Here is a 14,366-nt window from a genome sequence, read left to right on the forward strand (position 1 = left end):
GAAACATCAGAGGAATGTATGATGGCATTAAGAGAGTTTTTGGGCCAACGATCAAGAAAACCACCCCCCTCAAATCTAAATCAGGGGACACGATCACTGACCAACGCAAGCAAATGGACCGCTGGGTGGAGCACTACCTAGAACTGTACTCCTGGGAGAATGTTGTCACTGATACCGCCCTTAATGCAGCCCAGTCTCTGCCAGTCATGGATGAGCTGGACGAACAGCCAACAAAATCGGAACTCAGTGAGGCCATTGATTCTCTAGCCAGTGGAAGAGCCGCTGGGAAGGACGGCATTACCCCTGAAATAATCAAGAGTGCCAAGCCTGCTATACTCTCAGCACTCCATGAACTGCTTTGCCTGTGCTGGGACGAGGGAGCAGTACCACAGGACATGCGTAATGCCAATATCATCACCCTCTATAAGAACAAGGGTGACCGCGGTGACTGCAACAATTACCGTGGAATCTCCCTGCTCAGCACAGTGGGGAATGTTTTCACTCAAGTCATTTTAAACAGACTCCAGAAGCTGGCTGAGTGTGTCTACCCTGAGGCACATTGAGGCTTTTGAGCAGAGAGATCCACCATTGACATGCTGATCTCCCTTCGCCAGCTACAGGAGAAATGCCGTGAACAACAGATGCCCCTCTACATTGCTTTCATAGATCTCGCCAAAGTCTTCGACTTCGTCAGCAGACGTGGCCTCTTCAGCCTACTAGAAAAGATTGCATGTCCACCAAAGCTACTAATTATCATCATCTCATTCCAGGCACAATACAGAATAGCGGTGCCTCATCAGACCCCTTTCCTATCCTGAGTGGCGTGAAACAGGGCTGTGTTCTCGCACCCACACTGTTTGGGATCTTCTTCTCACTGCAGCTCTCATTTGCGTTCAAGTCTTCAGAAGAAGGAATTTTCCTCCACACAAGATCAGATGGCAGGTTGTTCAACCTTGCCCGTCTAAGAGTGAAGACCAAAGTACGGGAAGTCCTCATCAGGGAACTCCTCTTTGCTGACGATGCTGCATTAACATCTCACACTGAAGAGTGCCTGCAGAGTCTCATCGACAGGTTTGCGGCTGCCTGCAACGAATTTGGCCTAACCATCAGCCTCAAGAAAACGAACATCATGGGACAGGACGTCAGAAATGCTCCATCCATCAATATCGGCGACCACACTCTGGAAGTGGTTCAAGAGTTCACCTACCTAGGCTCAACTATCACCAGTAACCTGTCTCCAGATGCAGAAATCAATAAGTGCATGGGAAAGGCGTCCGCTGCTATGTCCAGACTGACAAAGAGGGTGTGGGAAAATGGCGCACTGACACAGAACACAAAAGTCCGAGTGTTTCAAGCCTGTGTCCTCAGTACCTTGCTCTACGGCAGCGAGGCCTGGACAACGTATGTCAGCCAAGAGTGACGTCTCAACTCATTCCATCTTCACTGCCTCTGGAGAATCCTTGGCATCATGTGGCAGGACCGTATCTCCAACACAGAAGTCCACCAGGCAGCCAACATCCCCAGCATATACACCCTACTGAGCCAGCGGCACTTGAGATGGCTTGGCCATGTGAGCCGCGTGGAAGATGGCAGGATCCCCAAAGGCACATTGTACAGCGAGCTCGTCACTGGTATCAGACCCACCGGCTGTCCATGTCTCCACTTTAAAGACGTCTGCAAACGCAACATGAAGTCCTGTGACATTGACCACAAGTTGTGGGAGTCAGTTGCCAGTGATCGCCAGAGCTGGCGGAGAGCCATAAAGGCAGGGCTAAAGAGTGGCGAGTTGAAGAGACTTAGCAGTTGGCAGGAGAAAAGACAGAAGTGCAAGGAGAGAGCCAACTGTGTAACAGCCCTGACAACCATATTTTATCTGCAGCGCCTGTGGAAGTGTCTGTCACTCTAGAATTGGCCTTTATAGCCACTCCAGGCGCTGATCCACAAACCACTGACCACCTCTCAGCACTTATCCATTGTCTCTCGAGACAAGGAGGCCAAAGAAGATTTGATGGGGACAGTGTAGAGGGAGCTTTACTCTTGATCTAACCTGTGCTCTATCTGCCCTGCAAGTATTTGACGGGACAGTGTAAAGGGAGATTTATGTGGAGCCAAAATTACTTCCACCTTCTTTGTGATCTCCAATTGCACCCCACTGTGCTTGGACAGTGACATATGGAATATGGAGAGGCTGCTGCCTAGGAGATGCCAGTCGATGGAGTTGCCATCTGTACAGAAGATAGAGGAAAGATTTTGAAGACTGCTGAGGTAACAGAACCCTATGCCTGTCATATCACATATCTTCTTGTGACTTTGATCAGAGAGGGCTCAGTGCTGTGGGCAGAATAGAAACTGGACTGAAGCAATTCAAAAGTATAGTTGGATGGGAATGACATGTTAGAGACCTTTGAGTGCAAAGAAAAGTTGAAGATGGGTTGGGAGTTCGAAAAGACAGAGAGGTTGAGGTTAGGCTTTCAAAGATAGAAGGTGCAGTGACAGCAGTTTTAGAGAAGGGGAAATAAATACTGAGAAATACGAGAAGCTGATGATGTTGGCAGTTGGAGTTAGGATACAGATCAACGATGATCGAATTGAATGGTGGAGCAGGGTCGAGGGGCAGAATGGCCTCCTATTTCTACCTTCCTTTCTTCTTTCCCCCTACTGCCTCTTTGCCTTGTGGTATGAAGGCTTCCATTTTAGTTCAAAACAAACTGATTTCCTGTTCACTAATGCATTATGTGTAATTTCCTGTCAGAATTTCACAATTAGTGAAGAAACACTTTGACCAACTTCTACATTTTGGATTTGAGACAAGAAGCAGAGAGAGAGAAGGACGAAACACTGAAGAGTTGGCAATGAGTTCTCTCTACGTTTGGCTTTCTGCTGTTCTGCTGTCGGTCTCGGTGCGGGGTTCCAGTAGGTGCTTTCGAATAATAACTGTTCAAATTCATTTTGTTGCACAAATTGTCCTTTTTTATCATTTCGCTGCAGGGTCGCGAATGGGTGAAAATCCAGGGGAGGGACGGTCAGAGTCAGAGAAATAGTGAGGGGTAGAATGAGCGTCAGGTTTCCAGTAAGACACAGGGATACTGTGGTTAACCGCTGTGTGACTGGGTGGGGAGGGTTAAGGGTGTTGGAGATATTCGGTGTGTCTGAAGGAGCTGAGGGCTGGTATAGGCAGTGTCAGTGTCTGGGAGACGTGATCATTCTCTCTCCCTTTCACTGTTTAAGTTGCCAGTGTAGAGTTCCATATGTAGAGCAATATTGCAGCCAGTGCCAAATTGGAACATCCAGACAAGGATTTACTTTCAGCGGGCATCACTATGTTGTGTTGCTTGAGTGTTTGTTGAGAGTTTAATTTCTGATTTCCCTTGTGCATGTCTGAGCTGCTTGGCTCATTGTTCTCCCATTCTCTTTAAGAGGTGAAAACTAACTTCCATCCACCCAACAGCATCCAGCAATCACCCAGCATCTCCTGCTTTTATTGATTGAAAGTCAAAGGGATGATTTTTGCCTGCTCCTTTAGGCGCTAAAGAGCCTCCGAGTTGGCCAAAGTCAGACCTATATGTCGTGATCCATGAAAGTTGCTTCTAATCAGTACTTGAGTGTTTAAGCTGCAGGAGTCTGTTCCAGCACATTCAGGCAAAGTTCAAATGATGGTAATCAACAATTAGGATCAAGTTTACTTGCTAGAATCAGGGCAAAAAAATTAATTCACGCCAATTTTTGAGAGTGTGGCTGACGATTCATGGTGTGGCCCCACCCATTCAGATGTGGTGGGTCAGATATAAAATTCAACTATCATCTGAATGATTGTGACTCAAGTTCCTGCCCCCCACCCCAGGACTGGTCTCCTCTTCAGAAAGCTTCTGGCAAGCTCTGCACACAGCAGGAAGCCCTGGCAGTGTAGCTGGACACCACGTGGTGCAGGCAGCCTGATTTTTTCTTAAACGCAGGCTGCCTCTTAAAGGGAAGGTGGCAAAAAAGATTGCTGGAATGGAAATTCTTATAAACTGATCATCAGGGCACACAGAAGGATCCAGACTCAGGTATGTGACAAGGGCAGCAAACACATGGGAACACCACCAACTGCAGGTTCCCCTCCAAGTCACACACCATCCTGACTTGAAACTATATTGCTGTTTCTTCACTGTCGCTGAGTCAAAATCCTGGAACTCCCTCCCTGACAGCACTTTGAGTGTACCTACATTGAGTACAAGAGTTGGGACGTCATGTTACAGTTGTACATAACGTTGGTTAGGCCACATTTGGAGTACTGTGTGCAGTTCTGGTCGCCGCACTACAGGAAAGATGTGATTAAGCTAGAGAGGGTGCAGAAAAGATTGACAAGGATGTTGCCTGGTTTGGAGGGCTTGAGTTATAAAGAGAGATTGGATAGGCTGGGTCTGTTTTCCCTGGAGCGAAGGAGGCTGAGAGGGGACATGATAGAAGTATATAAAATTATGAGAGGCATAGATAGGGTAGATAGCCAGAGTCTGTTTCCCATGGTAGGGGTGACTAAAACTAGAGGGCATAGATTTAAGGTGAGAGGGAGGAGGTTTAAAGGGGATCAAAGGGGTAAATTTTTCACACAAAGAATAGTGGGTATCTGGAATGAGCTGCCTGAGGAGGAGGTGGAGGCAGGAACAGTAGCGACATTTAAGAGGCATCTGGACAGGTACTTGAATGAACAAGGCAGGGAGGGATATGGAATTATGTAACAGCCCCGACAACCAATTTTTTCTGCAGCACCTCTGGAAGAGTCTGTCACTCTGGTTTTGGTCATTATAGCCACTCCAGACGTTGCTCCACAAACCACTGACCACCTTCAGGCATTGACCCATTGTCTCCCGAGACAAGGAGGCCAAAGAAGAAGAAGAAGAAGATATATAAACTACCCAAAACCGTCAGTTATATTCCAAACTGTAACTCACTCTTCTTTATCCATTATTCTATAAACTACCCAAACTCCTCTGTTATATTCTAGCCTGTAACTCACATTTATTTATCCATTATTCTATCGATAAACTACCCAAACCCCTCTGTTGTATTCCAGCCCTTAACTCACTGTTAATTATCCTTTATTCTATATGTAAACTACCCAAAGCCTTCTGTTATATTCCAGCCTGTAACTCGCTGTTATTTATCCATTATTCTATATATAAACTTCCGAAACTCTTCTATTCTATTCCAGCATGTAACTAACTGTTATTGATCCATTAATCTATATATTAACTAGCCAAATTCCTTGGTTATATTCCAGCCTGTAACTCTGTTCTTTATCCATTATTCTATATATAAGTGACCCAAACCCCTCTGTTATATTCCAGCCTGTAACTCACTGTTAAATATCCATTATTCTATATATAAACTCCCCAAACCCTTCTATTATAACGTAACTAACTGTTATTGATCCATTAATCTATATATGTACTAGCCAAATTCCTTGGTTATATTCCAGCCTGTAACTCTGTTCTTTATCCATTATTCTATATATAAGTGACCCAAACCCCTCTGTTATATTCCAGCCTGTAATTCACTGTTATTTATCCATTATTCTATATATAGACTACCCAAACCCTTCTGTTATATTCAAGCTTGTAACTCACTGTTATTTATCCATTATTCTATATATAAACTACCCAAACCCCTCTGTTATATCCCAGCCTGCAACTCATTTTTATTTTTCCATTATTCTATATATAGACTACCCAAACCCTTCTGTTAGATTCCAGCCTGTAACTCACTGTTATTTATCCATTATTCTATATATAATCTACCCCAATGCTTCAGTTATATTCCAGCATGTAATTCACTGTTATTTATCCATTATTCTACATATAAACTACCCAAACTCCTCTGTTATAGTCCAGCCTGTAACACATTGTTATTTATCCATTATTCTATATATAAACTACACAAAATGATCATTTATATTCCAAACTTTAACTCACTGTTATTTATCCATTACTCGATAAACTATCCAAACCCTTCTGTTAGATTCCAGCCTGTAACACACTGTTATTTATCCATTACTCTATAAACTACCCAAACCCTTCTGTTAGATTCCAGCCTGTAACTCACTGTTATTTATCTATAAACTACCCAAACCCTTCTGTTATATTGCAGCCTGTAACACACTGTTACTTTTCGATTAATTTATATATAAACTTTCAAAACCCCTGTTATATTCCAGCCTGTAACTCACATTTATTTATCCATTATTCTATATATGAACTACCCAAAACAGTCTGTTATATTCCAAACTGTAACTCACTGTTCTTTCTCCATTATTCTGTAAACTTTCCAAACCCTTCTGTTATATTCCAGCCTGTAACTCTCTGTTAGTTAGCCATTTTTCTATATATAAACTACCCAAAACAGTTTGTTGTATTCCAAACTATAACTCACTGTTCTTTATCCATTATTCTATTTGTAAACTACCCAAACCCTTCTGTTATATTGCAGCCTGTAACTCACTGTTATCGATCCATTATTCTATGTATAATCCATCCAAACTCCTTGGTTATATTCCAGCCTGTAATCACTGATATTTATCCATTATTCTATATGGAAACTACCCAAACCCTTTTTATTTTTTTTATTTAAAGATAAAGCACTGAAACAGGCCCTTTGACCCACCGAGTCTGTGCCGACCAACAACCACCCATTTATACTAACTCTACAGTAATCTCATATTCCCTACCTACACTAGGGGCAATTTACAACGGCCAATTTACCTATCACCTGCAAGTCTTAGGTATTGGGAGGAAACCGGAGCACCTGGCAAAAATCCACACGGTCACAGGGAGAACCTGCAAACTCCGCACAGGCAGTACCCAGAATCGAACCTGGGTTTCTGGAGCTGTGAGGCTGCAGTGCTAACCACTGCGCCACTGCGCCGCCCAATCCCCTGTTATATTCCACCTGTAACTCACTTATTTATCCATTATTCTAGATATAAACTACCCAAGCCCCTCTGTTATATTCCAGCCTGTAACTCACTGTTATTTATCTATTATTCTATACATAAACTAACCAAACCCTTCTATTATTTTACAGCCTGTGACTCACTGTTATTGATCCATTATTCTATATAGAAACTTCCCAAACTCCTCTGTTATATTCCAGCCTGTAACTCACTTTTGTTTACCCAATATTCTATATATAGACTACCCAAACCCCTCTGTTATATTCCAGCTTGTAACTCACTGTTATTTATCCATTATTCTATATGGAAACTACCCAAACCCCTCTGTTATATACCAGCTTGTAACTCAGTTATTTATCCATTATTCTATATGTAAACTACCCAAACCCCTCTGTTATATTCCAGCCCATAACTCACTGTTATTTATCCATTATTCTATATATAGACTACCCAAACCCCTCTGTTATATTCCAGCCCATAACTCACTGTTATTTATCCATTATTCTATATGTAAACTACGCAACCCCCTGTGTTATACCAGCCTGTAACTCACTGTTATTTATCCATTATTCTATATGTAAACTACGCAAACCCTCTGTTATATTCCAGCCCATAACTCACTGTTATTTATCCATTATTCTATATGTAAACTACGCAAACCCCTCTGTTATATTCCAGCCCATAACTCACTGTTATTTATCCATTATTCTATATGTAAACTACGCAAACCCCTCTGTTATATTCCAGCCCATAACTCACTGTTATTTATCCATTATTCTATATGTAAACTACCCAAACCCCTCTGTTATATTCCAGCCCATAACTCACTGTTATTTATCCATTATTCTATATGTAAACTACGCAACCCCCTGTGTTATACCAGCCTGTAACTCACTGTTATTTATCCATTATTCTATATATAAATGACCCAAACCCCTCTGTTATTATTCCAGCCCATAACTCACTGTTATTTATCCATTATTCTATATGTAAACTACGCAACCCCCTGTGTTATATACCAGCCTGTAACTCACTGTTATTTATCCATTATTCTATATGTAAACTACGCAACCCCCTGTGTTATATACCAGCCTGTAACTCACTGTTATTTATCCATTATTCTATATGTAAACTACGCAACCCCCTGTGTTATATACCAGCCTGTAACTCACTGTTATTTATCCATTATTCTATATGTAAACTACGCAACCCCCTGTGTTATATACCAGCCTGTAACTCACTGTTATTTATCCATTATTCTATATATAAACGACCCACACTCCTCTGTTATATTCCAGCCTACAACGCACTGTTGTTTATCCACTATTCAGTATAAAACCTACCCAAACCCCTCGCTAATATTCCAGCCTGTAACTCACTGATATTTATGCATCATTTTACATATAATCTACCCAATCACTTCTGTTATATTCCAGCCCATAACTCACTGTTATTTATCCATTATTCTATATATAAACTATCCAAGCCCTTCTATTATATTCCAGCCAGTAACTCACTGTTATTTATCCATTATTCTAAATTTAAACTACCTAAACCCCGATGTTATATTCACGCCTGCAACTCACATTTATTTATCCATTATTCTATTTCTGAACTACCCAAACCCCTCTGTTATATTACAGCATTTAACTCACTGTTATTTATCCATTATTCTACATTTAACCTACCCAAACACTTCTGTTATATTCCAGCCTGTAACTCACTGCTATATATACATTATTATAGATATATATTTCCCGAAACCTTCTGTTATACACCAGCCCATAACTCACTGTTATTTATTCATTATTCTATATATAAACTAACCAAACCCCTCTGTTATATTCCAGCCCATAACTCACTGTTATTTATCCATTATTCTATATGTAAACTACGCAAACCCCTCTGTTATATTCCAGCCCATAACTCACTGTTATTTATCCATTATTCTATATGTAAACTACGCAAACCCCTCTGTTATATTCCAGCCCATAACTCACTGTTATTTATCCATTATTCTATATGTAAACTACCCAAACCCCTCTGTTATATTCCAGCCCATAACTCACTGTTATTTATCCATTATTCTATATGTAAACTACGCAACCCCCTGTGTTATACCAGCCTGTAACTCACTGTTATTTATCCATTATTCTATATATAAATGACCCAAACCCCTCTGTTATTATTCCAGCCCATAACTCACTGTTATTTATCCATTATTCTATATGTAAACTACGCAACCCCCTGTGTTATATACCAGCCTGTAACTCACTGTTATTTATCCATTATTCTATATGTAAACTACGCAACCCCCTGTGTTATATACCAGCCTGTAACTCACTGTTATTTATCCATTATTCTATATGTAAACTACGCAACCCCCTGTGTTATATACCAGCCTGTAACTCACTGTTATTTATCCATTATTCTATATGTAAACTACGCAACCCCCTGTGTTATATACCAGCCTGTAACTCACTGTTATTTATCCATTATTCTATATATAAACGACCCACACTCCTCTGTTATATTCCAGCCTACAACGCACTGTTGTTTATCCACTATTCAGTATAAAACCTACCCAAACCCCTCGCTAATATTCCAGCCTGTAACTCACTGATATTTATGCATCATTTTACATATAATCTACCCAATCACTTCTGTTATATTCCAGCCCATAACTCACTGTTATTTATCCATTATTCTATATATAAACTATCCAAGCCCTTCTATTATATTCCAGCCAGTAACTCACTGTTATTTATCCATTATTCTAAATTTAAACTACCTAAACCCCGATGTTATATTCACGCCTGCAACTCACATTTATTTATCCATTATTCTATTTCTGAACTACCCAAACCCCTCTGTTATATTACAGCATTTAACTCACTGTTATTTATCCATTATTCTACATTTAACCTACCCAAACACTTCTGTTATATTCCAGCCTGTAACTCACTGCTATATATACATTATTATAGATATATATTTCCCGAAACCTTCTGTTATACACCAGCCCATAACTCACTGTTATTTATTCATTATTCTATATATAAACTAACCAAACCCCTCTGTTATATTCGCGCCTGTAACTTACCGTCATTTATCCATTATTCTATGTATAAACTACCCAAACCCCATTGTTATATTCCAGCCTGTAACTCGCTGTTATTGATCCATTATTCTATATCTAAACTATCCAAACTCCTTGGTTATATTCCAGCCTTCAACTCATTTTTATTTATCCATTATTCTATATAAAACTGCCCAAACCCCTCTGTTACATTCCAGCCTGTAACTCACTGTTGTGTATCCATTATTCTATTTATTATCTACCCAAACCCTTCTGTTATATTTCAGCCTGTAACTCACTGTTATTTATCCATTCGGCTTTGGCCTCCTTACCTCGAGAGACAATGGGTAAGCGCCTGGAGGTGGTCAGTGGTTTGTGAAACAGCGCCTGAAGTGGCTATAAAGGCCAATTCTAGAGTGACGGGCTCTTCCACAGGTGTTGCAGAAAAATTTGTTTGTCGGGGCTGTTACACAGTTGGCTCTCCCCTTGCGCCTCTGTCTTTTTTCCTGCCAACTGCTAAGTCTCTTCGACTCGCCACACTTTATCCCCGCCTTTATGGCTGCCCGCCAGCTCTGGCGAACGCTGGCAACTGACTCCCATGACTTGTGATCAATGTCACAGGATTTCATGTCGCGTTTACAGACGTCTTTAAAGCGGAGACATGGATGGCCGGTGGGTCTGATACCAGTGGCGAGCGCGCTGTACAATGTGTCTTTGGGGATCCTGCCATCTTCCATGCGGCTCACATGGCCAAACCATCTCAAGCGCCGCTGACTCAGTAGTGTGTATAAGCTGGGGATGTTGGCCACCTCGAGGACTTCTGTGTTGGAGATATGGTCCTGCCACCTGATGCCAAGTATTCTCCGGAGGCAGCGAAGATGGAATGAATTGAGACGTCGCTCTTGGCTGACATACGTTGTCCAGGCCTCGCTGCTGTAGAGCAAGGTACTGAGGACACAGGCTTGATACACTCGGACTTTTGTGTTCCATGTCAGTGCGCCATTTTCCCACACTCTCTTGGCCAGTCTGGACATAGCAGTGGAAGCCTTTCCCATGCGCTTGTTGATTTCTGCATCTAGAGACAGGTTACTGGTGATAGTTGAGCCTAGGTAGGTGAACTCTTGAACCACTTCCAGAGCGTGGTCGCCAATATTGATGGATGGAGCATTTCTGACGTCCTGCTCCATGATGTTCGTTTTCTTGAGGCTGATGGTTAGGCCAAATTCATTGCAGGCAGCCGCAAACCTGTCGATGAGACTCTGCAGGCACTCTTCAGTGTGAGATGTTAAAGCAGCATCGTCAGCAAAGAGGAGTTCCCTGATGAGGACTTTCCGTACTTTGGACTTCGCTCTTAGACGGGCAAGGTTGAACAACCTGCCCCCTGATCTTGTGTGGAGGAAAATTCCTTCTTCAGAAGACTTGAACGCATGTGAAAGCAGCAGGGAGAAGAAAATCCCAAAAAGTGTGGGTGCGAGAACACAGCCCTGTTTCACGCCACTCAGGATAGGAAAGGGGTCTGATGAGGAGCCACCATGTTGAATTGTGCCTTTCATATTGTCATGGAATGAGGTGATGATACTTAGTAGCTTTGGTGGACATCCGATCTTTTCTAGTAGTCTGAAGAGACCACGTCTGCTGACGAGGTCAAAGGCTTTGGTGAGATCAGTGAAAGCAATGTAGAGGGGCATCTGTTGTTCACGGCATTTCTCCTGTATCTGTCGAAGGGAGAACAGCATGTCAACGGTCGATCTCTCTGCACGAAAGCCATACAGTGCCTCAGGGTAGACGCGCTCGGCCAGCTTCTGGAGCCTGTTTAGAGCGACTCGAGCAAAGACTTTCCCCACTATGCTGAGCAGGGAGATTCCACGGTAGTTGTTGCAGTCACCGCGGTCACCTTTGTTTTTATAGAGGGTAATGATATTGGCATTGTGCATGTCCTGAGGTACTGCTCCCTCGTCCCAGCACAGGCATAGCAGATCATGTAGTGCTGAGAGTATAGCAGGCTTGGCACTCTTGATTATTTCAGGGGTAATGCTGTCCTTCCCAAGGGCTTTTCCGCTGGCTAGAGAATCAATGGCATCACTGAGATCCAATTTGGTTGGCTGTATGTCCAGCTCATCCATAACTGGTAGAGGCTGGGCTGCATTGAGGGCAGTCTCAGTGACAACATTCACCCTGGAGTACAGTTCTAGGTAGTGCTCAACCCAGCGGTCCATTTGCTTGCGTTGGTCAGTGATTATGACCCCTGATTTAGATTTGAGGGGGGCAATCTTCTTGATGGTTGGCCCAAGAGCTCTCTTAATGCCATCATACATTCCTCTGATGTTTCCGGTGTCTGAGGCCAGCTGAATATGACTGCATAGGTGTTGCCAGTAGTCGTTTGCGCAGCGCCTGACTGTTCTTTGTGCAGTGCTTCTGGCTGCTTTAAGTGCTACGGATGTTAACTCGCTGGGGGCTTTCTTGTAGTTCAACAGTGCAATGCGCTTCGCGGTTATGACAGGTTCCAGCTCTTCATTATGAGATTGAAACCAGTCTGCATTTCTCTTCGCACTTTTGCCGTAGGTGGTCAAAGCTGACTAATAGATGGCGTCTCTGATATGGGCCCACTTGGTCTCAGCATCCCCTGTGGGAGTGTTTTGAAGGGTTGTTACAAGTGAATTTAGAAATTTTTGTAACAGCTGTGGGTGAGAAATTCTGCTCGTGTTGATGCGCGGGTGGCCCTTCTGCTTGGAATGATGCAACTTCTTTGGTCTGAGTCTAACCTTGCTGCACACCAGGGAGTGGTCGGTGTCGCAGTCCGCACTGTGGAAGCTGCGTGTGATTTGAACACTGTTTAAGGAGGTTCGCCTTTATTCTATATATAAACCACCCAAACCCCTCTGTTTTATTCCAGCCTGTTCTCTTTGGCCTCCTTGTCTCGAGAGACAATGTTTAAGCGCCTGGAGGTGGTCAGTGGTTTGTGGAGCAGCGCCTGGAGTGGCTATAAATGCCAATTCTAGAGTGACAGACTCTTCCACAGGTGCTGCAGATAACATTGGTTGTTGGGGCTGTTACACAGTTGCTTCTCTCCTTGCGCTTCTGTCTTTTTTCCTGCCAACTGCTCAGTCTCTTCGACTCGCCATGCTTTAGCCCCGCCTTTAATGGTTGCCCGCCAGCTCTGGTGATCACTGGCAACTGACTCCCACGACTTGTGATCAATGTCACAGGACTTCATGTCGCGTTTGCAGACATCTTTAAAGCGGAGCCATGGACGGCCGGTGGGTCTGGTACCAGTGACGAGCTCGCTGTACAATTCCAGCCTGTAACTCACTGTTATTTATCTATTATTCTACATATAACCAGCCAAACCGTTCTGTTGTATTCCAGCCTGTAACTCACTCCAGTGACTGATGTCTGTGTATAAACCATCCCAATCTGACCATATGATGTTATATCTGTTGTCACGAGATCACAATCAGTATATTATCTCAGTTTGATTTTGAAACACTATTCTCTGTCCCTGTGGGTTCCGAAGAAGGGTCACTGACCCGAAACGTTAACTCTGCTTCTCTTTCCACAGATGCTGCCAGACCTGCTGAGTGAATCCAGCATTTCTTGTTTTTGTCTCCGTCCCTGTGCTGTTTTAATATTCTCTCTCTCTCTCCACAGAGTTTTCTGAGAATGGTTGGACAATGAGCACTGCGGATGATGTGAGTGTTGAGGAAGGAGGGTCCGCTGTCTTGCCGTGTACTTTCACCCACCCACACACTGATCAGACGGTCACCGGCTCTGTGATATGGTACAACCGCGATTCATGGGATTCTAATGTTATTTTTAAGTGTACATATTCTGGTCCGGGCCATTCACAGAGTGAGCTGTGTGAGGATGTGAAACAGCAGGACGGCGGGAATCGATTCAGATTCGTGGGGAACTTCCGTAACAAAGATGTCTCAATCATGATGGAGCGGCTGATCCGGGCGGACAGCGGTTATTATCGGTGTCGTGTGGAGCTCAATATTGGAAAGATTAATGTACTGAAACTAACGAGTCTGAGAGTGGAAGGTGAGGAACAATATTCAGGGGCTGCAGCTGCCCCGATAGCTCAATGGCTAAAGACTCCACCTGGTCTGGTCCTGAACCACATGGGTAAATAAACTCTCAGCAATCCCGGGCTTTGAAAGGGGAATATTGCCCGGGATTCCTGCTCCTGATCACTCTCCAGACACTCCTGCTGGAAGGTGTCTTATTGGACATTGAATAAGACAATGGGCCAGCCTGTGATGCTCTCCACAGTCAAATAGTCCATTGCCACTCATTGACCAGGCTTGTGCTGTAAGGAAGGCCATCTGGGTGAGATCAGTAATAATATTTTAGGATAAT

At 43.2% G+C, this 14,366-nt stretch overlaps 1 protein-coding gene across 3 annotated transcripts in view; it reads left to right on the plus strand.

The window, feature by feature from the left end:
* Positions 1-2,791: 2,791 nt before the first annotated feature.
* LOC137368910 (sialic acid-binding Ig-like lectin 15) overlaps positions 2,792-14,366 on the plus strand; it is a 31,757-nt gene continuing 20,182 nt past the window's right edge. For all 3 annotated transcript variants that reach the window (XR_010974838.1, XM_068029192.1, XM_068029190.1), the window contains exons 1-2: positions 2,792-2,913; positions 13,656-14,048. Coding sequence is in view for 2 of the 3 variants with exons in the window: in XM_068029192.1 (XP_067885293.1) it covers positions 2,853-2,913; positions 13,656-14,048 (454 nt within the window). In the remaining variant the exon portion in view is untranslated. The remainder of the gene's footprint in view (positions 2,914-13,655; positions 14,049-14,366) is intronic.

This window comes from Heterodontus francisci, chromosome 4 (genome assembly GCF_036365525.1).
Source record: "Heterodontus francisci isolate sHetFra1 chromosome 4, sHetFra1.hap1, whole genome shotgun sequence".
Classification (NCBI taxonomy): Eukaryota; Metazoa; Chordata; class Chondrichthyes; order Heterodontiformes; family Heterodontidae; genus Heterodontus; species Heterodontus francisci.